Source organism: Aythya fuligula, chromosome 10 (genome assembly GCF_009819795.1).
Source record: "Aythya fuligula isolate bAytFul2 chromosome 10, bAytFul2.pri, whole genome shotgun sequence".
In the NCBI taxonomy this organism is placed as follows: Eukaryota; Metazoa; Chordata; class Aves; order Anseriformes; family Anatidae; genus Aythya; species Aythya fuligula.
Genome location: NC_045568.1, coordinates 21329562 through 21357521, shown reverse-complemented (window position 1 = coordinate 21357521; position 27960 = coordinate 21329562). Strand labels below are relative to the sequence as shown.

The 27960-nt window shown below is 50.9% G+C and overlaps 1 protein-coding gene across 4 annotated transcripts; it reads right to left on the bottom strand.

The window, feature by feature from the left end:
- Positions 1-1342: 1342 nt before the first annotated feature.
- LMCD1 (LIM and cysteine rich domains 1) lies at positions 1343-27960 on the bottom strand. 4 transcript variants are annotated; one of them, XM_032194027.1, is made up of 6 exons: positions 27902-27960; positions 13694-13782; positions 12679-12934; positions 8463-8798; positions 2618-2833; positions 1343-2397 (listed from the first exon to the last, which is right to left on the bottom strand). In XM_032194027.1, exons 2-6 carry the CDS (start codon positions 13780-13782, stop codon positions 2239-2241), a joined length of 1056 nt encoding a protein of 351 aa, XP_032049918.1. In that variant the 5' UTR covers positions 27902-27960; the 3' UTR covers positions 1343-2238. The 4 variants fall into 4 exon arrangements, with proteins under 4 accessions (XP_032049918.1, XP_032049917.1, XP_032049919.1 ...); XM_032194026.1 differs by lacking the exon at positions 27902-27960 and adding an exon at positions 27398-27438; XM_032194028.1 differs by lacking the exon at positions 27902-27960 and adding an exon at positions 27362-27415.

Genomic DNA, 27960 nt, shown 5'->3' with positions numbered 1-27960 from the left:
ATGTTGTTTGGATGCTAAGGTCTTTGCTGAAACGTTTCCTAAGTGATTCACGCTATTTCTCCCACTGCTTACACTGACTGTATGCATTTTTGGCTGCCTTAACATCATAGGGTTTAGAACTATGCTGTGCCTTTAAAAATAATTTACAAAGATCGAACATTCCCATTGTAACAAAAGAAAGAAGAGGCAATAAAGCTAAGCACTGGGTTTTATTTTTCAGTCCCATTTTGCTTTTAACCAAAGTGCCTGTATCTAAGGCTGTTCCAAGGGAGCTTTATTATTCCTAGCACAACTTCAAAACTTTACGTCTACACGTCCCCCGTTGGCTTGTGGCACCCTCCTGAGCTGACAGCAGTGATTCCCCAGACTCTCGGTGTGCCCACCAAAGGGCCTGGGATGCGTCAAGTGGACAAGGTGGCTGCAGGGACCCCCAGAACACGCACACAGCAGAACCCCGCAGCACACATCCCTCACCCCACAGCTATGGCCGACACTGCTGCCTCGGGATTTTCATGCTCTGCTCCAGCTCTGGAGGTAGGGTTTTACGCACTCTTCTTAAACACCCTAGTGTTTTCAGGAAAATCAACCACACAAAAGCACAGGGATGGAAAAAGCGTTAGACACCACCCCCAGCAAACATACAGATGCATCTTACACCACATCTGCCTCACCTGCAGTGAAACAGTGACCGACACTGCCTGCTCCTCGCACCTGGGGAGCTGGGCATCCCCCTGCACATGGCAGAGGGGCAGAGTCTGGTCCGCGACTCACATGCAGCAGCAGGGATGGCTTCCACCAAAGCTCATTTGCAAGTTACTCAAACATAAGCAAGCAAAGATCCACAGCATGGAGTTCGTTTTAAGGAGAGAAACCAGCAATTTCTGCAGTGGAATGAAAACCTAGCAATGGTGAGCTCCTTATATGCTTATCTCTGCAAAAAATATTCCAGTTCTTTCTGGCAAATAATGGAGCCATTTAGTATAAGAAAAAAGACTGAGCACACAGACATCTGCCAGCCTGGACTATCTGACATTTTCTGTGACTAACAGAAGCCTTGCATGATGGAGGGGACAAACACCATCAGCAGAGATGCAGTGCAGATCTTGGGACAATGTCCTCCCACGGGACCTGACGCACGATGCTGACCTCACTCGGGGCTGGAGAACTGCACCACGAGGACCGGGGTCTGGGGCAGTTGTGCCACCATGCAGGACACGGATGCTGCAGGCTTCCAAAGGAGACAGCATGTCCCTATTTCTTGGAGAGGGTCATTGACTTACTAAAGGGAAAAAAACTGACATTGCAGCATTTCAGGCACAAAAAAAAAAACTAGGATAGCTTAAGCTGGAAAGCTGTTTTCCATAAAACTCCTGCTCAGAAAGCAGCTGAAAAAGTTCCATACTTTAAATGCTTAACTACCTCCAGTGAACGGTGGGAGCACAATGCCTCTCTGTGCAAACACTCGCTTGAAATAACAGACAGTAGGAGGCAAGCGAGATAAAACTGGGAACAGGGTTTGGGCGAGAACTGCCAGGAATGTTTGCATTCCAGCTCCATAGCTAAAACCCAGACTGGTTGAATTAGTTGGCTGCCCAGCACCCCCTGCCCTTGGGGAGGTCTGCACAGTTCCCTTCTCAGTAAGGTTAAACTGATCACTCTGTGCACCACCTCGTTACCTATTTTTACATTATTGTACACGTTGGAGAAAGCTACGGCTATGCATTGCTGCAATTCAGTATCATTTGCTTTCAGAAAGTAATCACTCGGGTTAATCAAATTGCTCAAAACCATAGATTTAGTACAGTTGTCAGCATTCTGTTAGTGTAAAACTTCCAGCATGGACTTCAAAAATAAAAGCAACCCTTGTTTTTAACCATGACCATAGGTTTAGTGTGCCAAAAATTATTTTTGAGATGTGTTATTTCTAAAACAACATCGCAAGATCTTAGTCATGAGAAGCTTTGAGAGACTTTGTAAACCAACACAGAACCCTCCTTTTCAGTCCCCTCCTATAGGACACACCGGGACCTCCCACCCCACAAGCATACAGATTTCCTTTGTTTCCTCCCCTGGGAAATCTCCTTCTGAACTGTGTTGGATGCAAGGGGGTACTTAGTTGCAGAGTGAATAGCCAGGCTCTAATTTTTTTTGTTTTGTTTTACTGTCCACTTTTCACGTTCTTGTCAAATCACCCCGACTCCGTCTCGGCCTCGAGCGCCTGCCGCAGCCGCACCCTGCTCAGAGGCGCTTGCTCCTGCTGCAGGTCGCGCACCGCAGGCTGCCCTTGTCCAGGCTGAAGGCTTTGCCGGTCAGCTGCGTCTCGCACTCCAGGCAGGTGAAGTGCTTCTTGTGCCAGGCCATCCCTTCTGCCTGCTGGTAGTCCTCCGAGAAGATGATCTGCAGGACAAACAGACCGCTGCTCGTTTCTGCAACCCTGGCCCCGTAGTGGCACGAAAAGAACTGTAGCACCCCAGGAGCATGGCTGACACACCACCGAGACATGCATGTGGCCACCACCACCCTCCTCCCCACCACGGTTGGCATTGCCTCGGCCCAGCACGCTGTGGTGCCACCTGATGAGCCCCAAGCGGGCTGTGGCGAGGCCCCGCGTCCCTACCTCATCGCAGCCAGTGCAGCGCGGCCGCAGGCTCTCGCAGTAGTGGCGCCCGCACCAGGCGGCCCCGTTCTTCCAGAAGTAGATGAGGTCGACGAGCGGCTCGGCGCACTGGCAGCAGACGAAGCAGGCCGGGTGCCACTGCCGCGTGTAGCCGGCCCGGTCCGCGTACACCACGGGGCAGTCTGCCGGCATCGCCTGCTTGCAGGCCTCACAGTGCTGCAAGAGAGAGCACGTGTGACGCTCGCACCACATGGCACAGGGCACAAGGAAACACACGGGGCTTGCTGCCCATGCTGGCTGACTTTTTTTGGGCTCTGCTTTATGGCATTTTTTCAATGCATCGTTCTTAATTAGGCAGCCGGTAAGAAGCTCAGCAAGACAGAACAACACTTGTAATCTCAGAGCGTGTCCTCAACGCTTCCTGCTTCCAAGCGGTCTGAAGGGACCCTCTGTGTTCCTGCTCGGTGTCCCATAGCGCCGAGAAGGACAGGGGAAATAAAGCGTGTAATTCCAGGCCTGCACGGCTTAGGTTGTTTTTGTTTTAGCTCTTGTTCTGTGGAGATAAATTTAAGAACGGCAAAGCCAAATTTCACAGCTATATCAGCCTGAAGGCACGGCAAGCAGAAAACAGTCTGCAGTGAGGGCACAGAAACAGCGCAGCGAGGTGGAAGAGAAAGAAACAGTAAACTGAAGAGAAAGCCAGGGCTGCAGCTCGAGAGGTGCTGGGAACAAATGTCTTAATTCTGCAGTAGGACTCAGCAAACACTGACAGTACCACAGGGTGCTCATGTCCAACAGGAGCAACATCTCCAAATCCACTGCCCCACATCCTCTGGAAACATTTGGACCAGTGCTCAGCATGGATGGAGCACCAAATCGTAATTAAAAGTCATTATAACTATGCATCTGGCAGCCCTCATCTGGAGCAGTGCTCACTCTCTTCCAGCCAGGTCCTCAGGCGGATAAGGCTGGCACTGCCCCTATCAGCTGAATACGTGGCCTTGGGTATTCCCCTAAATAAAAACCAACCTGCACTAAAATCAAAACACTCTCTAAGAAAAAGTTAAGACATCCTACAGCGCAGAAAAATGTGGCATGTCAAAGACAGGTATTTTGTACAGAGATTAGGAACTTTGGTCTTTTGTCACTGTTTTTTAACATACATGCCTATCTATGACAGATGTCACTCTGCAGATTTCAGCACAGTGCTCTCAATTTACAACAGGCCAAAGAGAATTGGACCTGGCTAATCTGAAGATTAATTAGCCTCTGTGCATATTGTAGATGAGACTGACAGGGCTTACTGTCTGTGCCTGCAGGGTGACCCAGTGGTTAGTTAAAGGGAGCTCTGAAACTCTCCTCTCCCAGCCCAGGGCCAGCCACTTGAGCTCCCATTTAAATCCGAGTAATCCAGGTCAGGCCAAGTGATGCTTGGTTAGCCCTCGAGGGGGATGCTCCAGGGCTGCAGCCCCTTCCAGCACAGCCTTGGCTGCCAGGCCAGGCTTCTGCCAGCCATTTGCAGCAGTCTGGCTGAAGCTTTTATACAAACAAGATACAGCAGCATTAAGCAACTTGCCCTGGGGCTGGAGAAGGTGGAGCTGCTGTGTGGATGCTGCAGTGTGTGCCTGGCGGAGCAACGCCCTGACCACACCACCAGGGCAAGTATTTCCAGCATGCCACACATCTTGCTGTTGCCTTCTCTGTCCAGCCCAGACTTTTGGGAACTGCCCCATGCAGCCTTTGTGGTGCCACTGATGCGAGGGACACCTCCTGTTTTACCAGCAAGTCTGGTGTTTTGGGGAAGGCTGCGTGAGAGAAGCCACTCAGTGTTTTCTGGCTTGGTTTTCCTGCGAGCCCGGAGGGGCTATGTCTGCTTACAGCTTCCACCCTGACGGGCTCCGGCAGCATTTCCAAGTGCTCCCAAGAACTACTCAAGTGAACAGATAAACTTCCAGCATGCTGCAGAAGCCATGCTATTTCTGTTCTTGTAGGAGACAGAAGAACAAAACAACTCCGTGGAGTGGCAGCACTCAGAGCGTTGTGGCCGGCAGAGCGTGACTCGCTGTGCACCACGGCGTGCCGACAAGGGCAGTGTGGTCAGGATGAATTCCATGCTGACCCCAGGGGACCGGTGTCCCCACATCCCCGACAACTCCCAAGGGCATCAGACTTGAGCAGCAACTCGCTTCCCCAGGGCACCCGGCCCCACAGCTGCCCCTACACTTCCACCCTTCCAGCAGCCTCCACTCACCCTCCCCAGCCCTGCTTATCTTGCAAGATCTAGCAGCAAGAACAAACATGAGCAGCTTTCCAAGTCTGAGCTCAAATTTCTTGCCAATAAGAACTGTTAGGGGAAAAATAAATAAATAAAATCTTAATTTGCTGTTTCTTTCTGTGGCAAATCTTCACTACGCTTTTCCTAAGCATCATATAACATATTCTCCTGTCACGTACCACACTAATTAAAAAGTGGCTCTTCGAATTTGAGATGGGATTACAGCTTAGCACTCACTTTACATCTCCATCATGTAGAAGATGAGTGAAGACTTTATTAGTGCAGTTACCAGAGGTGCTAGCCAAGAAAGTGTCCCTCTCTGCCCTAAGCTTTCTCAGGCTGCTCTCTCCCCTTGCTGCTGTTTTGCAGCTGCAGCTCCCACAGAGGGGGCTCCCTGGATGCCATGAGGCTTCTGCCCAGTACGTGTGAGACTGCTGGCCCCAAACATACTGGGACAACGGCTAACTTTGGTCAACTGCTTAAGGATTTGATTTGATTCCAATACGATGCTGGAAGATTTTCCAGTTTTGGGAAGGTTAAAGATTTTGTGCTCGGTGGAAAACATTTAGCTATTAGGACAGACATTGCAGTGACGGGGCCCCTCTCTGCAGGTGAGAAGAGTTCAGAAAGCTGTCTGAGCTCAGATGCCTTGCCCGTGGTGATTAACGTTGGCCCGGTGCCTTCCTTTTCACACCATTTCAACACAGCTGGCCAGAGTGTGCAACAGGAGGTTTGACTGCCCTCACACAGGGACCACACAAACACGAGGAAATCACTCCTGCCTGTTTCTTGGTGCAGCACTTGATGCCTTTTTGGCTCATTGTCTTCTAAAGCCAGGATATTTTACACCCAGCCTTCATAAATCTATAGCTCAGGCTGACGCCTTGAACTGAAGGAGGTGAAATCAGGCTGCTGGAGCTGGCTAAAAGGGTTGGTATCAAACAGACCAGAATCCGTGTCCTACTTTTAATGGACTCAATGAAGAATCGTGACAAAGCGCTTCAGAATCAGGATCTCCAAAATGTGCAGCTGAGCACCACACTGCCCCAGGTGCACCCCTGAACCAAAGGCAGTCAGGTCTTCTCAAAAAGCCTGCTTCATCGCTGCAGTCCTGCAGGTCCCTGAGGGTCAGCACAAACACCTCTCAGTCGAGGACACTATGCCCTGAAAGGGCTCTAAACAGCCTGATGGCACTCGTGGGCATCACCTCTGGTGTCCTGCAGAACAACAGTGGAAGGAAGCCTGGGGAAGCTTCTTCAGGAGCCCTGGGGACAGGGTTTGTGTTTAACACTCAGGCTTTGGGAGAGGCATAGAAGCTGGTCACACAAGCTTAGAAGCATCTAAACCTCCACATCTGGAGTGTGCAGATCTGCATGTCAGCTCTGAACACAGACGTGAACACTTCCAGTGCTGTTGCCTTTGGGCACCTCATTTCTCAGTCCCCTTAGCATCTATTCTGAGTCTTTATAGAGCTCTTTTTTGCTCACATCTTGACTTTCAGCCTCACACATACTGCAAAGAGCTACATAATAAGAGAATCTGCATCTTGGACTGTCTCTTCAAGCACTGACAAATCTGTTGTGCAGTCTGCACTAAAGCACGCAGAATCAGGTTGTTAGAGGGGCACAAGGAATGGAAAATCTCAGGAACAGAATGAAGGAAACATGCATGAATATGATAGCAGGGAAGAAAGGGAAATTATGATATTTTAGCAAGAACTGCAAGGACTCAAAAATTACTACCACGTAGCTATGAAACAACCGACTTCACCTACTGTACAGTATTGCACAATGCAAGTGTGCCCCGCAGAAGCAGGCCTGGAACACACAGAGGAAATGGGAAACATCCCAACACCGGCTGGGCCAGCCCAGTCCACACCGAGGTGGGCTGCCATCCTTCCTCGCTCCGCAGGGCAGGTGCCCTCCTTTTCCTCCTCCTCTTCCAACTTGGTACTATTTAACGCAGACATAAGCTACTATGGAAAAGTTTGCTGTCTTATTTTTCTATGGCAGAACTTTCCTCTCCACACAGTTTTGTGAAAACCAGCAGATCCCCTGGAAGTTCAGCGCATTTCACCTTTTTGGGACGTAGCCCATCCACTTTAGCTCAGCTGCTCTAACTCCTGCACCGGAGATCACACTAAATGATGGGTATTTTGGTGGGAAATAGGAGGGTGAAATAGGAGTGGGAAATAGGAGGTCTGTCTTTAGTATGGTGGGAAACCACAGTCCTCTGCTGTCTGCTGGGAGCTGAGCTGCATCACGTGCTAGTCAGAGAGCATCTCCTACAACTGATTTTGCAGCACTTCCATTTTCCAGCTTGTGCCTCTAGAAAAATAATGTTTTAAAGTCTAAGAAGAATAACATCACAGTTATGTATTTATTTGGAAGGACAAACTTGTAGTCTAAATAAACCCTCATTGCTCAGATGACTTTTATTAATGAATTTAATGGAAACCTTCCTTTTTTGGCTTCTTTTAGCTTAAAATTCTTTGTCCAAATCAATGTTTTATTATGCTGAAAAACTTCTCCTGCATCACTGGACTCTGAAAGTCAGATATGTGTTAATAGAAAAGGACATAGCAGAGGGGAGACATTACCCAATAAGGAATGAAAATGAAAACTGCTCTTAACATGTTACAATCTCAGTTTAGTAGTTGCTAGAAAAATCTTGTCTTAAAAACATTCAGATACCATTTTTTTCAGCTTTAAATCCTCTGCTGCAAGTTACCCTCACAAGGGCCAGTATGAAATATTTTCACTCAACATATGTTATGATAAGCATTTGTTCAGCAGTCACCATGGCCACTCAACTGCACTTGGAGAACATAAATCTAAAAGGGTGCTAGGGAATCTCAATTGCTTCCTTGTGGAAATGTGTTTTTATGTCCAGAGGCGTGCGTGCTCTGTTCGAAGTTCTCCAGAGTAATCAGGGCCCCTGCAATACTATCTCCATGTTCATAGCTCTGCATTAATCAGGCTGAGCCACCACCTACAGTCACTTGTATTCTCTCTATTCGTACTGCTCTGGAGGCTTAGCTGAAAATACTTGAACTTGCAGTTACACACAGTTTCTGATCTTAGTTTTACACAATCACCTGGGAACATATCAAGCTCAATCTTTCAGAGCTGCCAAGAATCCAACGTTGAAATCATTGGTTCTTACAGCAAGCAGGAAACAAAAGGCATTTTCATGCCCTAGTGGTTCAACAGGCAGCTGCTGTGGAGGGATGAGGATGGGGAAGAAAGATAACCCTTCCTCGAGGCTCTTGGATGGGTACTTGTGCCCGGCTGGGATGGAGGAGCACACGAGGGCCCCACCGGTGCCTCTCCCACCACCGCACTGCAGCACGCCGTGACGCCACCAAGCATCCCGGCACCGCTCGTCCGGTTTGGAAAGGCATTACAGCAGGCTTGGACGAGCAGGAGTAGTATTGTAAACAAGGAAAGGAAATTCCTGCTGGCACGTTTGTCTACTGCTTTCTTTCAGCTGACACCGTACCTGCCCCCAAAGCACCCCAGATGCAGGGCAATGCTGCCAGCCCGTCCCACCTCAGAGCACAGCACTTACGTAGAGCTCTGCTGCAGGCGCGCCCTCCAGGGCCCCGTTGGTGGTCTCGGGGGTCTTGCCGGCGGCCGAGCCCGTGTCCTGCGCCTTCCCCTCCTCCTTCCCGCTGCCGCCTTGGCCTGGCAGCGCCACCTCCCCGACGCCCAGCGCCTCGGCCTTGTACTTCTTCACGAAGTCTTCCATCAGCTTCACCTCGCCCTCGGCCAGGCCGCGGCACTGGGACGGGTCGTGGTCGTACACCGGGAGCTGCCTCATCAGCTGCCGCCGGCGTTGGTAGGCCCCGTCCGTGCCCGCCACCGGCTGCATGTCCTTGGGGAGCAGCTCCATGTACTGCATGGCCTGGAGGGTGCAAGAGGTGACAGTCAGCATCACCGACCCCCTGCCCGCCTCCCCCTCTCAACTTCCAACCTGCCATTTAGCAACAAAAGGCCAAATTTACTCGGATGCAGGTAGCAGCCAGGCTATTGCTGATCAGCGACAGTTTTCATCCTCAGAAAACACAGGCAGAAATGGGTTTGCTCTGCTGCACACCTCGCTGTGTTCACCCGAACCAGATCACTGCAGCATCAGACACTGCAGGCTACGCTTGCATGAAGCTCCTCATGTCATGCACTTCGGGCAGTGCCAAAAGACAACGACCTACTGACAGCTCCCCCAGCTCCTGCTGGGTTTGCTGGTTGGCATCCAGATCCCACCATACCCTCCCTTGCCAGCAGCAGGACAGACAACAAGGCTGCTGAAAAGACCAGAAACTCAAAGTTCATCTGTAAACTGGAGACCAGCCAGTGTCACCCTGCCATAGGGACTGGGAGCCTGAAGAACACGTTCCTTACAGTGAGGAACAGAGAACAGCACCCCACAGCCCCCCACTAAATGCACACAGTGAAAAGTCCCTTTACAATTCACGTAAAATCCTAATAAAAAAGTAATCAGATGTCTGTTGAGCCTGCACCTCCAAGACCCACACTACTGGACTACAGATTTTGCAGTAAAGGGAAGGTGTTTTGCCACTGATGCCCTGCAAAGTGGGAAGCAGATGCCAAGAAACTGTCTCTGAAGTTTAGTCTCCTACTCAGCTGGCCTGCAGCCACTGCCATAAGAGCAGAGTAAACGGATCCTGGAGAGGTCTGTCCCAGGCTGGATCAACATCTGCAGGAAGGGGGGGCTGCGCAGTTAACTTCTTTCTGGCCTGGTGCTTAAAGGGAAGGGAGTTTCCCACTCAAGACATTTTTCCTATTGTAGTGTGAAGAGGGAACGGGCAGCCAGTTGGCTCATTGCCACTGAGTTTTAAAGACCAGCATCCAGCTGCATTAGATTTGTTTCTTACTTGGTCAGCATTTGAAAATTGAGTTTTAAGGGAATGGAGAAGTGATTAACTATTCACTGTACATAGTCTAGCTCAATATAGCCTTTTAAATACAGAAACGTGACACTGAACAGCTCATCATGCTTGTGTAAATTTCAAAGGCAGTTTCCACTTCAGCTACGTGCAGCTAAACAGCAATATTCAGGGCAATATTCCCCCCTGAAGGTTTGTGACAGCAAAAAACAAATGATTTAATGAAGTTGGGCCTCCCTCCCCATGTCTTGGAGCATATGCTAATGTTACTGCACATTGCATTAGACATCAAAATTCAGTCTATTGTGCCTCTGTGCACTGGTAGGATTGGTATCTGGAAGTTTGCAGAGGCACGGTGGTAGCCTCACTGGAGAAGGTGCTGCTTGGGAAAAATGGGCTACAAAGCCAGAGGATGCAGTAAAAACCACTTGCTACAAAGAGGGTTTTCACAGAAGCCAAAAGGCCTAATAGGAACTACAGAAGCAAAAGACAAAAATTTACTTAAAGCTCATCCCAGGCCTCACACAGTGTGCTTCAAAAAATAAAGATACTGCCATCAATACTCGGTAGCTGGAAAGAAAAGCAAACCAGATATCTCGCTGCTGCATGGCGATGAACTTTAAGACAGAGTACACAATGCAGCCTGCTGGCTTGGTTCAGCTGCAGCAGGAGCACTAGCGGACAGCAGCTTGGTGTAACCTCAGTGGAAGAAGGAATGCAATACAAACGGGCCAGCACCAATGCACACTTACACCAGAGCTACGAGAGCAGCAAAGTGCCAGCACGTGCATCTGAAGCATTGTGCTCTTCTCCAGTGCCAGGCTTTCTTACAAGGACAGCTGTACTGGCCAGTGGCACTTCTCAGCATTTGTGCAGACATTCAGTGTGACTTCACTCCCCGGGTCAAGGGAATGCTTAAGGTTATAACTGCACATGTCTTAAAATGTGTCCAGAGAATAGACCAGGAAAAATAATTCAGCCTGACACCAAAAACTGAAATAAACGATAATAAAAAGCTGCTTCTTTTGCTACTATCATGTATTACTGTTGTCAAATGCTTTATTATGGTGCCTTAGCACAGATGATTTTGAGGAAGACCATTTTAAGTTTTCAGCACTGTTAACTACTTTTTTTTTTTTTTTTTAAGAGATATTTTATGAACTGCTCTTTCTACTTTCCCCAAAGACCCTGAATATCTACTTCATAACTTATCCAGACATGGCTTAATGAAAACGTACTCTGAGCTTCCCCTGTTATTGGACCATCCACTTCAGGACAATGTGGGAAAAAAAAAATCCCCAGCTTCCACTTTGCCTTCAGAAGGAAATCACTGGAGTGAGTCAGTTATGCACTAAAAGCTTTTTGGCCAAAGTCCCTTTTGAACTAATCAAGAATTGTTGACATCCAATATTCTTCCTGAGTTTGTCAAGTTGATCATTAAGCCAAAATTTATCAAGGTTGTCTTCAAAGTTCCTGAGCACTGTTTACTCAAACTAAGATTACTTCCAATCTGTTCAGGCACTACTTCAACTTCGAAAGGCAAGAAGTTCCAAAGCTCCACGAAACGCCTGCGTTTGAGCCTCCCCCCTTGCTGGCTCTGCAGGGACTGAATGCGATGCTCTGGGTCATGGAGCTGGCAAGGACCTGGCCCTGCTGTGCCCTGCTGCTCAGTGCTGCAGGCTGCAATCACAGACGCATGCCTGCAAGAGGCATGTCTGGGCTCAGGGTCACAGAAGGAAGCAGCACGGCAACAGCAGGCTTTGGGCTTCCTTCGCTGTACGGAACTGACCCTGTCCCAAGGTGCCAGCTGCCAGCAGCACCTCTCTGCAGCCAGCTTTTAGCAGTGAAAATTGAATTTCTGATAAATCCCGGGCTGGGCAGCTGCTTAATAAATCATGCTACGTTGGAGAAGTGCCATCATTGTTCTCCCCATCCCTCAACAAGTTCCCTAATTCCCCCTGGGACCCATGGAAGGCAAACACTGGTTAAACAAACATTCCTGCTTTGCTAGCTCCTACCAAAAGAAAAAAAAAAAAAAAAGTAAAGGAAAGGAAACTACAAGCAGTAGCACTATGATTAAGCAGCCAGACAGTCAAGTAAGTGGGAGTCTTGGTCCCTTACTGAAGCCCAGGGGTCTGCTCCCATCAGCACAAGCTGGTTCTAGAGCTGCGTGCCCATCTGCGTTTCCAGTGCGGACCTCGTGGCAGCTCCCCTCCAGCCTTCCCAACGGGGCAAGGACTACTGAGCTTAAGAGTAAAGAACAGGTCTGTCACTCGGGTCTGCAGCTGCAATTTCCACATTTGTTTCCCAATTCATCTTCTAAAAAAATCTGGTTGCAATTTTAAGCAGCTTTAAACTATTTGTTTAATTTGAAGAGCAAAAGCTGTCCACTAATGACGGTGTAATGTGTAATGTTTTCAGTACCACAGCACAGCTGAAGTGCAGTTAAGTGCTTTCCCTCCAGCCGTCCCCTCCTGGGCAACTGATTTCCACACGCCTGAAACCACTTCCATGCGTTCCCACAGCAGCGTTATTGCTGACCCAGGCAAACCAGGCACAGGAAGCTGGGACGGGGCTGGGGGCTTTCTTTCTTTTCCCCACGGGACAGCCCAGATGGGATCTCTCCTCAGCAGTGTTTCATTGGACGTGAATGCTACCAAAGGAGCGAGCCTTCTTGTAAAACATGCACCAACTTCTAGAAATGTAAGCAAGCCTATACAAACCCAAAGGCAACCCATCCCTCTCTTCTACCTGCTTTGGTTATTAACATGGCTTTCCAAAATACTAAACGTCGTGCTCAGTTTTGCTCTGGGAGGCAAACCACCTGCTTTGCTATTTTTCACAGTAACTTTATTCCAAAGCCGAGCCATGTTCCCTTACCAGCTTCTGGGTGAGCCCTGGCGGAGCCCACTCATACGTGATGGTGTCGAAGGTGGGGTCCTTCCGTGACACGATGGGGTTGGTGATGATCATGCGGTTCCTTTTGTAAATGCGGACGCCGTCCCCTCCTTTCACCCGGGCAGTGAGCGTGGCGTACTTGGAATCCGTCAGCAGGCGGCCAATTTTCCGGTCATCCTCCAAGTCGGAGCTCAGGCTGTGATCCTCCTGGCTGCATTTGCATGACTTGCATATTTTCCTGCGAGCAACAAGCGAGATCGTCCTTTTGATACGACCGTGGTGGCAGGAGGCACGCGCTTTTTCAAAGGCTCTGCCACCGAGATCCAGCCACGCTAAAAGGGTAAATGCAAACTGGGCTGGTGACATAGGCCAACAGGCTTCCCTGGCACGAGCCGTGGGGCTGGAGCAGAGCTGTCAGCCTTGGCGCTGTCCCACGAAGGCACCACCAGACCCCCCCAGCCTCCCCAGCCTCCCCCTGCAGAGCACGAGCCTTGCCTGCTACGAGGCTTTACGCGCCTTTAAAAAGGTGACCACTGGGAGGGGAACTGATAGCCACACGACCCCCATTTTAAGGTGACGGACTTGGTGATCCTTGGGGATCCCGCTCCCAGCTCAGGGTATTCTAATCACAATGGCTGTAAACCAAAGTTGGCTCTGTAAGACCATTCTCTGCTGGACAACTTTTCCATCGAGTTTTAAAAGGACAGACTAACTCTGATGCAACCTGAAGTATTTCAGCAGGGTCTTGGAACAAGTAGGAGTCAAACCATTCTCTAATTGCACCAATTAAAGAAGTAGTCATGAACCAAATTAAAATAAAATAACAGTTTCAGAGAAGGAAGGGGGACGGAGAACAGGGAGCACAAGCCTCCTGCACCATTGCAGCAGTGCCCAAGGACTCTGCAGCTTTTCTTTGCCCTCAAAGCCACCAATACAACATCAACAGGACCCGAAAGGACAGCCTCAGAGGTAGGGCCCATCCCAGCAGAGATATTACCTCCAAGAATGTGGCTCAAAGCCCGTGCATGACCCTCTGCAGCGTAAGCATGGCACACCTCTTCCCGACTGCTGCTGGCCCACGGACATCTGGAAAAGAGCAGAACACCAGTTGGAAAGGTTTGCTTCTCAAAGACCATCCAAGGCTTGAGTGCTAGCCCCGCAGTCAGTCCTTCAGATGCTGAATTCTTTGGCCATGCCTCACACGCTGTGATGCCCCAAACCTCCCAGATGCTGTCTGATCCCTGTCCATGCAGGCTGGCTATGGGATTCCACAGGGATGCCTGGGTTGAAGTTTTTTACCATAAATTGAGAGAAGGCCACATGCCAGAGTCATAACTGGCCTGGAACATTGTGAGGAAGGTGGGTTCGAGCTGGCACATCCAGCATGCACATGGTGCTGGGCAGCCCCCCTTGTGGGCTTACTACAATATTATTTGCAGTCAACTCATACACCACACATATGCATCTGTGCAAGCCAGAGAGATTTCACAGCATGCTGTTAAAGCCAGAAGCAGATACCTGGGTGCAAGCTACCAGAGGACGTGATGCCCCAGAATGCCCACCCCATGACACAGCAGCAGAGCCCTGGCCGAGGAGCACCGCTGTGCAGCAAGGTTAGGGCAACCTGAGGCTTCCGCGATCTGACGCTGCCAGCTGCAGCACAGCCTGCACCTCCTCGGTCTGTCCCGCGGACGCTCACATGTATCTGGGGTGTGATACATCCCCTCATCCCGGGTGCTGCTCTTTATGGGTGCTTTCCGTGGTGAAGAGGAAATGCAGCAGGGAAGGGCTCCGGGAGGAAAGGCAGCGGGAGGGGAAAACTGCTGTGCTCACAGCAGTTACATACATGGGTGCTCGCTGCCGCACAGACAGCCCTGACAGCCTCCCAGCAGCAGGCAGGCAAGTGCAAGGAGTCACAGCAGGAGCCAATAACGCTGAGAATAAACTTATTTGAGTGTCTGTGCCGCAGACTTATTGAACATGGCTGTGTGAATGTGAGGAATGCAGGAGGGTACAGTGGGAGCCAAGACGCGAGGGCTGCAGGAAGCATCGGGGAGGGACGCGGCGGGTGCTGGGCTCGTCGGCCTGGCTGTTTTTACAGGAACTCGCAGACTCCTGTCTGAAAGACACCTTTGTTCCCTGTAAAAATGGGCTTAGGGAAAACAATTCCAGCAGCGGTGGCAGCCCCAGAGGGTTACTGTCTGCAAGCAAAGCTGCAGCCAGCTCTCTGCTCTGCCACCCACACCAGCACACCCCGTACTGCCAGTCCTTGGGAGGCATCGTGAAATGCCAGCCTCCTGCAATTTCCTGGCCACTTTGAAGCTCATTTTCCTTTGACGCTTAATGCGTACAAATCTTGCACTACCCTGCCCTTTTTGTTTGCTCCCATGCACGCAGTCCATCTACACTTATTCTTCCAGAAGTAGCAGCTCGTTCCAAGCATCAGCCAGGCACTGGTGTGCGTGCAGTCGGAGCCCTTCCCAACACAGCGAAGGCTGCAGAGGCTCCCAGTGCTCGAGCAGGGTGGTGCTGCCTGTGCAATCTTAATTCAGCCCACGTGTGTTTCCGAGCTGTGCTCGTCCCGCCACACGATCACGCGCTACTTAAAGCAGCAATAGTTTTGCTCCTCCTGCCCCACCTCCCCTTTGTTTTTTTCTCTTCCCATTTCTTTTTCCTTAAGAAACCCAGCCCCATCTGTATAAAACGGTCCCATTCCAGCTCCCTTTGTCCAAGGGACTGCTATCTCAGTTGTGTCTCTGATTTCACCTTCTTTTTCATTTCAGATTTCACCTTCAGTCTTTCCAGGCATTTTGAAGCCATTGAAAGGCCAGACCTCTCATCCTGGGAATTCATAAAAATACATCTCTAAACAGCCTTAACATGCACTTGAGTGCATGCACACACATTCCCCCTGCCTCTAGCATGCAGAAAATAGGATGCTTTTGATTCTTCAGCCCTGACACAGCTCTTCAGAACAGACACACATTTACATTTCCGACACACAGACCTCTGTAAATCTTGTCAGTTCTGGAACCGTGTGCTACATATCTACCTTTTTTTTTTTTTTTTAAATGACTCTAATCTTAATGAACCAGACAGAAGCTGAGTACAGACAAGGGACTGTGATGCAGACGAGGGACTATGAATGTTTGTTTATTCAAAACGCAAACATCTGGATTAAATAAACTAATTTGGAAAAGCCTCATTATATAGCCCATGCAGAGGGGAAGCAAAGAGAAAAGCACTGTCAGCAGCAAGAGCACATGGAGCCACCCCACAAGACAACCCGAAGCCTTGGCATCCCAGGTAACAGCGTGGGAGCTCGGCCATCCAGGGGGTGGCCACCTGCCTGCAGCCTTCACGCTGGTATGCAAACCTGGTATTTCTTTACTGCCTCAGGGTTCATGGGCTCCTGTTACAAAAGCTTCCAGCTCCAAACGCTGCCCAGTGCATCCTGAAGCCTCGTGAACAGCTCAGCTGGGGAGTGAGGTGCCCCATGCCGCTGTGTATGGACTGCTGCCAGCTCGGCCATGGAAGGACGAGTCTGGAGGACCTCATACAAAAAGGGGCTAAAAACTTCTGTTCAGCTAACGGCTTCTTCTGCCAACATGAATGCCAGTGAGGGCCTTTGAGATGCCACCCTGTAGCAGATACTGGCTTGGTGAAGCTTACCAGACTGGCTGAAATGCAGGTTGCACCTCCCCACCTGCCACCTTGGCACAGTTCCTCTGCAAACACCACCCTGGGGAAGTGCTTTTGAACCTTCACTACGGTCTCACCGGTTACACATTTACTCAGCTGAAACGCATACAGCAAAATGGATCAGGTTTGATACACTGAACTCTCAGCTCTCATCTGGAACTGCCACTGTTTCACCCGCAGAACAAAGCTGTGGGCATTAAGGGGAAATCCCCACCTCTGAGCTAGGTACTGAAGGTTGGGGATCTGTTTCCTTAAGATGGAGCTGAAGTCCCAGCCATTATTTTGCACCACACACAAATTCAGACCTGCAGAGAAGACCCAGCCACCATCCTTCCCATTTGTGCAATTGCTCTCGCCAAGCCCCGATGCCTTCACCATCAGGAATTCCAGATCTCTCTGGAAACAGAAGTTTTTGCAGGTGTCCATAGCACAACTCACTGCTCCTCACCACGCATGGCAGCCGTAAGTCTAGAGCTATAGGAAATGTATGGAGAAAATATGAAAATCCAGCAGCTCTTCAAGGCAACGTGCAGCTCCTGGGATGGCTCGGGTTCCTCTGCCCTTGGAGGTGCAGGTCTGCAGCTGTAGGGGAAGGGGCTGGGACAGCAGCTCATCCCCACCACTGCCTGCAGGGCAGTGTGAGTGGCCCTGTGAACTTGGGGGACATCCCCACGGCGGGGGCAAACCCTGCCAAATGCTCCTGAGCCCCCTCCACACGGGTCAGGGCACTCAGCCACCACCTCTCACATTTCCTCCTGGAGCTCTGACCTCTCCAGGCAGCCTCTGCCCTCGCGAGGACGTGGAGCACGGCAATGTCTCTGTACCTGGGGGACAGCTTCTCTCTCCCCCAGCAGTGCAGGGAGCTCTGGGCTCCTTATTCCCATTGCAGTGCAGGGGCCAGCCACAACAGGAGCCGTGCTGGCTGCTTGGGCTGCCTGGTCAGCAGGGCTCCCTGCCCAGATATGGAGCCTCTCCTCGCGGCTCAGCTCTGGCTCCTCAAATACGCATAAAAGGAGATTTCTCATTTAAAAAAAAAAAAAAAAAAAAGAGACATATAAAATGGCAAAGACCACCAAACCCAGTAAGACTGTGAAACGGACTGTCCTGGACTCCGCCTATGCCCAAGCCCATCTGGATAGAGCAATTTTAAAAGAGATGCGAGAGTTTAAGACGTGAGGAGTGAAGACATTTGTAACGCCTTTACAAAAATGTCTGTGTCAACAAACTGCTTGGAAGAAAAGCAAATTCTGCTCACCATGACTAGATATACAACGCACTTTAAGATTTCTGTTTTGGCTTTTAGTCTGATAGCATTCTTGCTACTAAGAGAGAGAAAGCAAGTCAGGGCAGAGGAAATTCTTAGGCAGTGAAATGAGAGGAAACTGAGGCCATTCTACCCACAAAAACATCTCTGAACAATCTCAGGAATATGCCAGCTTCTTGGTCAGTGTAATGCTGTGGTTCGTTACACTGGCCAAAGGCAGGGCCATCCTAGACACTGGTAAGTTTGCTCAATTTTTGGAAAATAGGGAACCTATAATGCCAAGTGCCTCGGGAAAAACAGAACAAAACAAAACTTCATTCCTGCTTGGTTTAGACTTGAGGACAAAGGAGCACTGAGCTCCCAGGGCAGGTCCACCCAGCAGGATAGACCCCTGGCTAGAAGTTAGGAGCCGGTCGAGGTCCAGCCCCACCAGCTTTCTCTGCTCTTGGCTCAGCTGCGATTCCAGACGGTTTGGGTGCATCATCACCCCCTGACCGGTCCAGCACACCTTGGCCATCGGCCCTTTGGTCTGCTGAAGTTAGCTTGACAACAGAGCTTGTTGCAAGGGGACCGTCCCCAACGACACATGGAAAAAACACTGCTTCCACATCCCCTTGACTTGAAAGCCCTTTTAAATAAGCTTCTTTCCACTCTCCTCACAACACTGGCTTTAAGTGCCACAGATTTAGTCCAAGAAGAGGAGACTTCAGACTAAGCTTGGGTAAGAGTTTTCCGGCAAACGGTCCTCGAGTAAAAACCCTGCCATGCCTGGGCTATCGCCACAGGGAAACCGGCCAAGCTTCAGGACCACAAAGGGGCTGAGCAGACAGAGCAGCTATGGTGAGCATGGTCCCTCAGAAACGAGCCCTCCCTGCTAGCTGCATCCCCGGGAACACGAGTACTTTCCATCCTTACACGTAATTGGCTCCATACGGACATGAAGGCCCTTTAGCTGTCATGGGTTTGTGGTCTGCACACATCCAGTCTGACGCTGTAGCGATAAACAGCTCAGCACCACAAACATCAGCAGTCGGGGTGGCTGCCGAGGTCCTCCTGCGGACAGTGACCAACAGGCTGATACAAGCTGCAGGGCGGAAAAAATGCCTCGGGCTGTACTTAACACCTCCGCTTTGTTTAGCCTCAGAAGCACAGGGCAGCTCTAGCACACTGCTCCCAGGAAACTCATTCCTTGAGAGCCAACTGCTTTATGGACTAATGGGTGGATGAAATTTAATATTAATACAAACTTTAAACAGAGCTCACAAGAAGGGGCGGTACGGGAAAGCTAACACCCTGCCATCCTCAGCTAATAGCTGCTTTTGCAGAGGTTGATTTATCTCATGTCACCGCAGGATCAAGAAGCTCCACTTAATGTCTAATACACAGATTAACCAAGCGTCAGGAGGAGCCCACAGAAGTATTTTGCTTTCCTTTAAGGACCGTGAGATTGAGCCATGAGGGAACTGAGCACAGTAAGAGCAGACCGACGTCTAACCCAGCTGAGCAGGTGCAGATTGGGCTGCACTGTCTCTCTTTGGCTATGCACAAGCACAGGGTCAAGACAAATTCGTTTCTCCTCCAGCAGAAGCATGCTACTGCGTGGGGCTTCAGCACACGGGGACTTGGCTAAGTGACTCAACAAGGAAGGTGGAAACGGGAGGGCAGAGCCAGCTCCAGCTGCAAAGTCAGTCACCACAACAAAAGGACAATTGCTGAAGTGAGGAGATCCTTATCTGCTCAGGGATGCTTAGACCACGCTCCCCTGGGAGACCTTTAATCATCTTTCCTCCTGTCTACCCACAGGGCCTCTAACCACAATGCTGGACTGCAGCAGGTGGGAAACGCCCTGGAAGGAGGAGGCTCCCTGGGGCAGCAGGGCCTCGCTGCGAGTGCCGGCCCCATGCCCCAGACAGCTCCAGCCAAACGGCAAATTTGGCTAATATGGTTATTAATCAAAGGCCCTGAAAGCTTCCAAGAACACACGCCTTCCTGAGCGGGTGTTGTGTGCAGCAGTCGGACAGGAGGCAGCTCGCTGAGCTCCATGCCAGCGGAGGACACGGGGACAGGCTGTTGGGTGACATCCATGGCACCGCTCCCTGGCACCCTGACTGCTCCCTGGCACCGTGACAGCTCCCTGGCACTGCTGCATGAGCCATCCTGCACCCTCCGGCCTCTGGCAGGGCTTTTGGGGCCGGCTGTGGCAGCTCCAGAAGGGCCTGGCTGAGCGGGGCCCTCCTGTGTCTGCAGCGAGCCTTCTGGATCCCGCAAGCACTCGTTACACAACACCTTATTTGGAGGCTAAAAACGGCAATGGAGACACGTAACTACCTCAAGTATGCTTCCTCCTCCTTTTTAGGGAGAGAGGAGGAAAAGCTGGCTTCCAAAAAGTTACTACACGTTGACAACAGCACTGAGAGCCGAGGTCCTGGTTTCACCTCTCCCTGTGGCAGAGCTGAGGACACAAGGCAAGCGTCTGGTGCAGCCCCAAAGACCCTCACTGCCTTGGCATCGGACATCCTACCCCCAAAATTCCCATCCAGGCACCACATGAACCCCCCGGGTGGGGTTCCTCCAGCTGCAACAAATTTCGGAGATTAACAATTGTAGCTTTGAGAAAGCCCCGAACAAAGAGAAAAGGAAACGGCAGATCGTATTCACATGGGTGGGACTGGTTTGCTCAGTGCAATTGTGGAGTCTCAAGGATATGGATGGATAGCAATTAATTTTATGTCATTATTTGACTATAACAGAACTAAGCTCACATAATGGGAGCTAAGTCAAGCTTCCTCAAAGGAAGTCCAGTAACTGGAGGGTGTAAACATTTACACACAGCAGAAGAGGTGGCTGTATGGCAACAAGGGGAATGCTGCAAGTTCTGCAAAAGTACAACACCCCAAGTCAGAGCTATGAGGTCCTGCATGGGCCAGGGGAGGAAAATCAGCCAAGAGCAAAATATTACCATGTCCAAGGGGCTGGGTTTTAGCTAAAGGCAAGAACTAAGACTCAGTACATAGAGAAAGCCTCTTTGGTTGCACTTTCCCTCCATCTGCAGGTCCAGCAGGGCAGATTTGCAGCGATTGTTCTATTATTTCTATTATATCCAGGTGTAAGAGGCACCTCACCGTCCCCTCTCCAGCCTCAGCCCCAGCACACATGTAACTGCCTCTCCCAAAAAGGGTGAGCTCCGCATCCTCCTGCTGGGCTGGGCCTGGAGGCTCCCACCTCTGCCACAGCAGCGGCGGCAGCACCAGCTGGGGGCTAGGAAAAACTTCTTGGCACACCCAGGGACGTGCAGTGAGCTGCCCATGGCAGCCCCCAGAGACCCGAGGCTCCCTGCAAGCACATCCCAGCCACAGCCAGGCACTGCTGCAAACCCACAGCATGCTGGCAGCAGGGATGGAGCCAACAGAGACCAACCCCGGGGCATGCAGAGGGGGAGACTGCCCTAAATCTGAGGCAAAGCAGGACACTGCTGTATGAGCACTGAAACTGCTCCTCTGCTGCTCCCTGCAACCGGTACAGCAGCCAGCCCTGCTCCAATGCTGAGCACAGACTGCTGCATGCTCCCAGGAGTCCTCAAGGTACCCCTGCTTCAAACAGCTGTACAGAGTAAAGGTAGCCTGGGTAATAGGCACTCTAAGCCAGCAAGAAACCCAAGTCAAATATTCTCACTTCTATTCTCATTTCTTAATTCAAGCTGAAAAGCAGCAGCACTCAGATAAATGAGGTTGTCAGTAACCTGGTCCAATTACCAGGAGAGGTTTTTCCCTTCAGTGGTTCCTACTGCTGGCAAAAGGATCACATTAATCTAACAAATCTGAACTTGTGTGTGCTTGTTTAAATAAGGGCCTTTGAGTTGCATCACTCGATTAGCTTTTGTATACATATATTTGAGTGCAAGGGCAGTTACCACTGCTCAGGGTACTGAGCAGTTTGCCTTTCAACAAAGCAGTAGAGCAGGACAGTCCCAAAGGCTGAGCTATCTGCTAAGCAGCATTCACAAGGTGGAATTTAAATGAATGTCAAAAAAACACTTTTTGGTGTTACCTAAATGATGATCCAGAATTTCAGGTAACCACAGAGGCATTGAAAACTTGGCTTAAAGTCCCCAAAAGGGAAGGCTGGACACCTCCGGAAGGCAGAAAAAATAACCACAAAACCACAGATATTTTGAAAGTATTTAATTTGCCTCCTAAAATAGTGAGTTAAGATCCTTTCATCATTGTAGGTGAATCCCAATCAGCCCTCCCTTGGGTAGCAGAAGCCCCCTTTCAAAAGCTTGACCTCAAGCATCTTAATTTGTAATTTGGATGGGCAATCCATCTCACTCAGCATTTTCCTAGATAGTTTTCCAGTCTAAACCTTATTAATAAATTCCTTTAGGAAGGGGATCACCTGTTTCTCATTAAGCCTGCCTCTCAAACTGGGGGAAAAATGCCCCAAAAAGATTGCAAGTAGCTCTTGTGGAGTTGTTCTCCAGGAGCCAGCACTGAGCAGGACCTGCAGGGCACCCAACTGCTCCCTGGTGAGCACAGGCAGAGCCCAGGGAAGCAGAGCAATGCCCCTTGGCACGGCAGGCACGAGCATCAGAGCTGAGCAGAAAACACCCAAGGCAGACCTCTGAGCAGCCAGAGTCAGGTAGCAGGGACAGCCTCTGGAATGGGCAGCTCAGGACAAGATTTATTTTTGAAGGGGTTGCTTGACAGTGGCTGCAAATGGAATAAACTTGTGCAAGTGCGAGCAACTGCTCTTCGAAGTGCATTCATCAGTTCTGCACATGCTGCTATCTATAATAATTTTGACTTGGAACGGCAAAGGATAGCTTTGATTTGTTTTCTTTTCATAGATGAAAAACATCTATTGTAGCCTTAACTTAAAAGCTATTTGTTTCCCTACCAGATTCTGAACAGCTATCCAAATTACCAGGCTCACAGAAAAAGAAGTGACATTCATGAAGATTGTCTTAAAACCTAATGAGAATTTGAAGTCAGTGAATGAATTAGTACTATCTAGAATACTGGAGGCTCTAATTGATATTACACTTTGTGAAGTAAGAAGTTTATTGCCTTTTATTTTAGCAGCATAAAGACCAGGGAAAGGCACTGATATCTGAGGAAACTATTTCAATAGAGCTGCCAGATCTCAACCTACAGGATGACAGAGATAACAGAACCAGAGCCTCTGCAAATATCTTGCTCTTCCAAGAGCACATTGTTGGCAGGATTCCTTTCTCCACTAACAATGTGTGAATTAACGATAAGAGAAGGGCAAATTAAAAAAATACGATGAATAGATTTTTCCACAAACAAGACAGTGCTTCAGACACTTGGTCTCAACTATAAGAACAAAACAAGCCGCGAGTAGGTGTATGGAATGGGAAGAACCCACCCAAATTTAATTAAACAGCAGCTGTAATAAGTTCCAAAGTGCTCAGGTAAGTGTCTCATTTTAGCCATCAATTCCCTTCCCACAAGCCAGCTTTGTCCTTCCCACTTCCAGCAGTGGAAACGGTGCGGAGCCATCATCAGGAGCTGGGCTTTCCATCACTGCATTGACATTTTGCATTGCAGGAGCTACTCCCATCAGGGATTTTGTACAACATCCTTGATTTAGTCCTCCTAAATCCCTTCTCAGCTTGACCATTCATATTTTATAGCTGCAGAGATTGAGACATAAAGCTGAAGGCATGCCCGAAGGAACTGTGGCAGAGCACATGAAGTACAGCAGAACTTCTCCAGGTGTCCAGAGGCAGCAAGGGAAGTCAGAGCTCATCCTGGGGCTGCCCACAGCCCTGCTGCAGAAGCTGAGGAGCTGTGCCACCTCCCACTGGCAGAGCCTGAGCACCTGGGCACCATGCTTTTGGGTAGGTTTGCAGTCACATGCTCCTGCTAAGAGGACAGTAGATGTTTTCTTTCCAGGTTGTCTTCCAAAAGTGGAAATAGCTTCCCCAAAACCTTTCCCTTTCTTTCAGCCTCATCCTTAAATGAAGCAATAGCTTCAAGCTAGGACAGCTAAATACTGCTTTTCCTGAATGGCTGAAATACACATTTTTTTTTATATATTTAAAAAAAAGAAAAGTCTCAGCCTAAACAAACACTCCAGACACTCCCTCCCTGCAGGATGAGAAGGATTTTGTAACTTGTAAATTGTGTTTTATGGGGCTAGGTTTAGTCCTGAGTCCAAGTCCCAAAATAAGCTCTTTAACCCATGTGTGCTTTATGATTTCATATCTATAAATACTTGTTCACAGAGCCAAGCAGGTTTCTGCATTAAGATCAACATCTGTTTCTCCATGACAGCTGCAGCAGCATTTCCTCCCTTTGGCTCCAACACAATGCCGCTGGCAGCTCTGAGCGGGGATTTAGACACAGCAGCACACCACCTTTCAGAGGGTATGCAGGGCAATGGTCATCTCCCCAGGCCATGTGTAACCTCTTGTACCTACACTGGGGCAAAATGCCTCGCCAGGACGAGGCAGCTTTACGGAGAAGGGATCAGCCCTTCACAGGGAAACACTGCACTTCTATTAACAGAGCAGAACTGGGAACTACGGGCACAAGAAGTCTCCAACAGATAAATAACTTTCTATGGTCTAATTGTTAAGAATTATGAGGTCCAACTTCCAACAGCAAGGATGAAGTTGCTTGTACAGTCCCTGACAGTGTTTACACAAGAGAGCACTCGCGCATTTAAGTGACTGATGTGATTGCCTCGCATGCACGATCCCTGCAGTTAGTGTTTACTATCTTTATTGCTGCACGCTCAGATTGCTTCGGAGTGGCTTTGGACAGACTATAGATTTCACAGATGTGTTCTGTGGAAGACTACTTTTAGGCGTAACCTTCACTGTTTGAGAGCTCAGTGTCTAACCACAAAGGCAGCCATCTGCCCAAGCTCTGCGGAGAGCTGCAGAGCAGACGTTCTGAAGGGAAAGCACAGTTGTGGACTTAGCTCAAAAATCCTGCGTCTTCATCCAGGGACACAGTTTATGAAGAAATGAATGAAAAAGCTGAGGCTCCAATACGCTCTAGCTTTTAAATGCCCTACATTTTGGGCTTAAGGGGCAAGATCCCAAGCCTTAATAGCATTCCCACGCACATCTACAGATATGTGCACAGAATATTCAGGTGTCCAGACACATTGCTGATGGCAAAGAGGTTTTGCCTCCTCCCAGGGTCAGCAACATCCAGACCTCTGCACCTTGCAGGTCTCGCCACAGCAACAGCAGCGCTTTCTTCCTGTCCTACCGTTTGTCTGCTTTGGATGCTTGCAAAAAATCCACACTGGAGAACTGAAGAAATAAAGAGTTACGGAACCAAAAGTTGTATTAACTGAGTAAACTTTACCTTGGCTTTTAACAACACTTTTAGCTTAGAGGGTTATTTTCTTCTCCTGAAAAAAGACGACTGAATTTAGTGAGAACAGTACACAAATCCTGATGCCTTCTGCCTTCACAGTCCAGTTGAAATAGCTCCAGGAAAGCACAAAATGCCAGCCATCATGCTTTATCTTGGTTTTGAGCTTTAACTCTCCATTTAGAATTTAATCTAAACAACCCATTTGCCAAACAGAATGCCGTCCTGCTCATGCTGTTTTAATTTCCTCAGAAAGAATCCCATAATACGCTAGGCAAGACATCAACAATAATTAAACCCAACAGTGATTGAAAATCAAATTTTCAGGGCCTTGCAGCAAGCCCTAATGAGTTCCAGACTCGCCTTCCCCGACTTGCTCAAACTGGTTGCGCGACGCTGCCAAGCCAAATTAAAGTTTGACAGTATTTCACCCTCTGCCCAGAAAAAGTGCCCTTCTCATGATTCAGGAAATTAAACAGCCGTCTACCGCAAAGACGCCCATTTGTCTTTGGATGTGTATTATCCAGACTGATCCAGGTTCAGTATTTTTCTTGTTCTTTTTATGCCATTTTGTTTCCCCTTTCGAAGGGCAGAATAGCTGGGACTTTTCTTTGTGTGCTGTTGTGCCCAGTGCCAGTTGAGGTGAACTGGGACAGCCGGCCTGTCAGAAGAGGTACACAGAGACGGGGTATTCGCCTCCCTCACTCCATGCAGGAGATGTTAAGCTCCACACTGCCTGGTCACGAGTGACTGCGAGAAAACACATCCCGCAGGAGCACACCCTTCCACTGCAGGCACTTTCTGCTGTTCCTTCCACAGATTTAAGTGAAATTGCAGTTACAGATGTCATCTCTGTGATGGTGGATCTTTACGGCCCCTCACCCTTCCACCAAAGGGAGCCAAGCATCAGGCTGCCTGTTTTGGAAGGGTTGGTGGGTTTCTGCACAGAGAAACCTTACAGAGGATTTTAAGCCCTTTGACCTACTGCTGCACAGCCTCAGGCTCCAGCCCCTTTGGGGATGACAATCAAGAAGCTCCTGGGCAATGGGTCTAGTGCAGAGGGAGCTTTGCCACAGTGCAGTCTGCCCAGCCCTCCTCGCTGCCCACATCTCACCCTGCTGCTCCCAGGGCATCCCCAGCCCTGCGAGCAAAGCCCTGGCCAAGGCAGGAAGCACGGTGGTGCCTGAGGAAAACCAACAGACCACAGCTCCACAATCCTCAGCTGCACCAGCCCTTGAGGTGTCACTGAACAGCAGACACCTTGGCCAGCACACCTTGCTGCCGAGCACCAACACCGCCCAGGGCAACCCGCACAGAGCGGCCAACTTCTGCAAAACCCAGCAAACAGCTCGAGCAGCAGCACTGCTCAGAGCCACTGGGACTGAGGCTGACCTGTCCCAGGAGGGGTTTCCAAGGCCAGCACTGGCACAAAGCTCAGGAAGCTGCCATCCCTTGGCTGGGGAGGTCCCGCGGTGCCCCTGCACTGGCACTGCCCCACCACAGCCATCTGGCAGCGGGAGATGAGATTACAACAGTGTGGAAGCCTCGAAGTGCTGACATTAGGCATTTAACTCATCCCCTAACTATGCGGTGACAAAGGTACATCGAGTAAGGCCGTAAGAGCAGCTGCTCCCTGACGACCCGTTCCACACGTTTTTATTTAGCGATTAAAGCCCCTTCCACTCAGCCCTCACCGTGCCAAGGGAGGGCTTCAGTTATTCTGGTTCGTTTGCTCATCTGTGGCAGAGACCTGGATTTTCCAGGTAAAAGCGAGCCTTCGGCAGCCCGACCAAGGTGCACAAGGACTTCCCAGCCCCTAAAAAGCCTGGGACGAATCCCCCAGCGCACAAGCTCGGCCCGACACGAGCTGACCCCAATGGCCCCGAGCGGCTTCCCCAAGAGCCGCACCGACGGGGGCTCGGGGCGCAGCGGCAGGAGCGGGGCCGGGACACCCCAGGGGCTCCATCCCGGCGCGGCTCCGTCCCCCGAGAGTCACCGCAGCCAGGAGCGGAGGCGGGAGCCCTGCGGAGCCGTCCCGGCCGGCAGCGGCGCTCCCCGGGCACTGCGCGGCTCAGCCGCCCCCAGCCGCAGGGCACGGAGCCGAGCGGCGCCTCCGGCACGGGCAGCACCGGGGAAGCCGCACCCGGCTCCGGGGCGGCACCGGCACCGTCCCGGCGCGATGCCCGCGGGGCTGAACCGCAGCATCCCACCCCGCACGGTGCCGCTCCCCCAGCCGCGCACCGCACCGCGCACCGTCCCGCCCTGCTCCCCCAGCCGCGCACCGCACGGTCCCGCTCCCCCAGCCGCGTCCCGTCCCGCACCGCTCCACGTCCCCGTCCCGCACCGCTCCGTGTCCCACGTCCCCGTCCCCGTCCCGCACCTTGCGCGCTCCGTGCCCGGCTCCGTCCCGCGCAGCGCCCGCTGCCCGCCTGCTGCGCGCCGCCCGCCCGGCGCCTTTCATTGGCGGCCCCCGGCGGCCCCCGGCCAATCGGCCGCCGGAACAAACTTTCCTGGCCAATGGGCGCGCGGCGGGGCAGGGCCGGGCGGGGCGCGCAGGGTGCTGCGCGCACGTGTGCGCGGGACAGGCGCGCAGGGTGCGGGGCGCAGCGCAACGCTGCTGGGTGATCCCCTTCCCCATCTCCGTCCCCGTCCCCGTCCCCATCCCCATCCCCATCCCGTCCCGTCCCGTCCCCGTCCCCGTCCCCATCCTGTCCCCATCCTGTCCCCATCCCCATACCATCCCCGTCCCCATCCCATCCCCATCCCCACCCCGTCCCCATCCCATCCCCATCCCAGTCCTCATCCCCATCACATCCCCATCCCATTCCCATCCCATCCCCTCTGACCACTCTGCACCAGCCCCCCCAGCCACCACAGCTCCCACCCGGAGCACAGGGACCAGCAGGATCGGGCCGGGGCAGTTTGTTGCAGCACCCACTCTGG

Coding starts and splice junctions, on each gene's coding strand:
- LMCD1 (XM_032194027.1), bottom strand. CDS start 13,782: ATGTCCGTGGGCCAGCAGCAGTCGGGAAGAGGTGTGCCATGCTTACGC. Junction 12,935..13,693: donor TTTGAGCCACATTCTTGGAG/GTAATATCTCTG, acceptor TGTTGCTCGCAG/GAAAATATGCAAGTCATGCA. Junction 2,398..2,617: donor GCTGCACTGGCTGCGATGAG/GTAGGGACGCGG, acceptor TTTGTCCTGCAG/ATCATCTTCTCGGAGGACTA.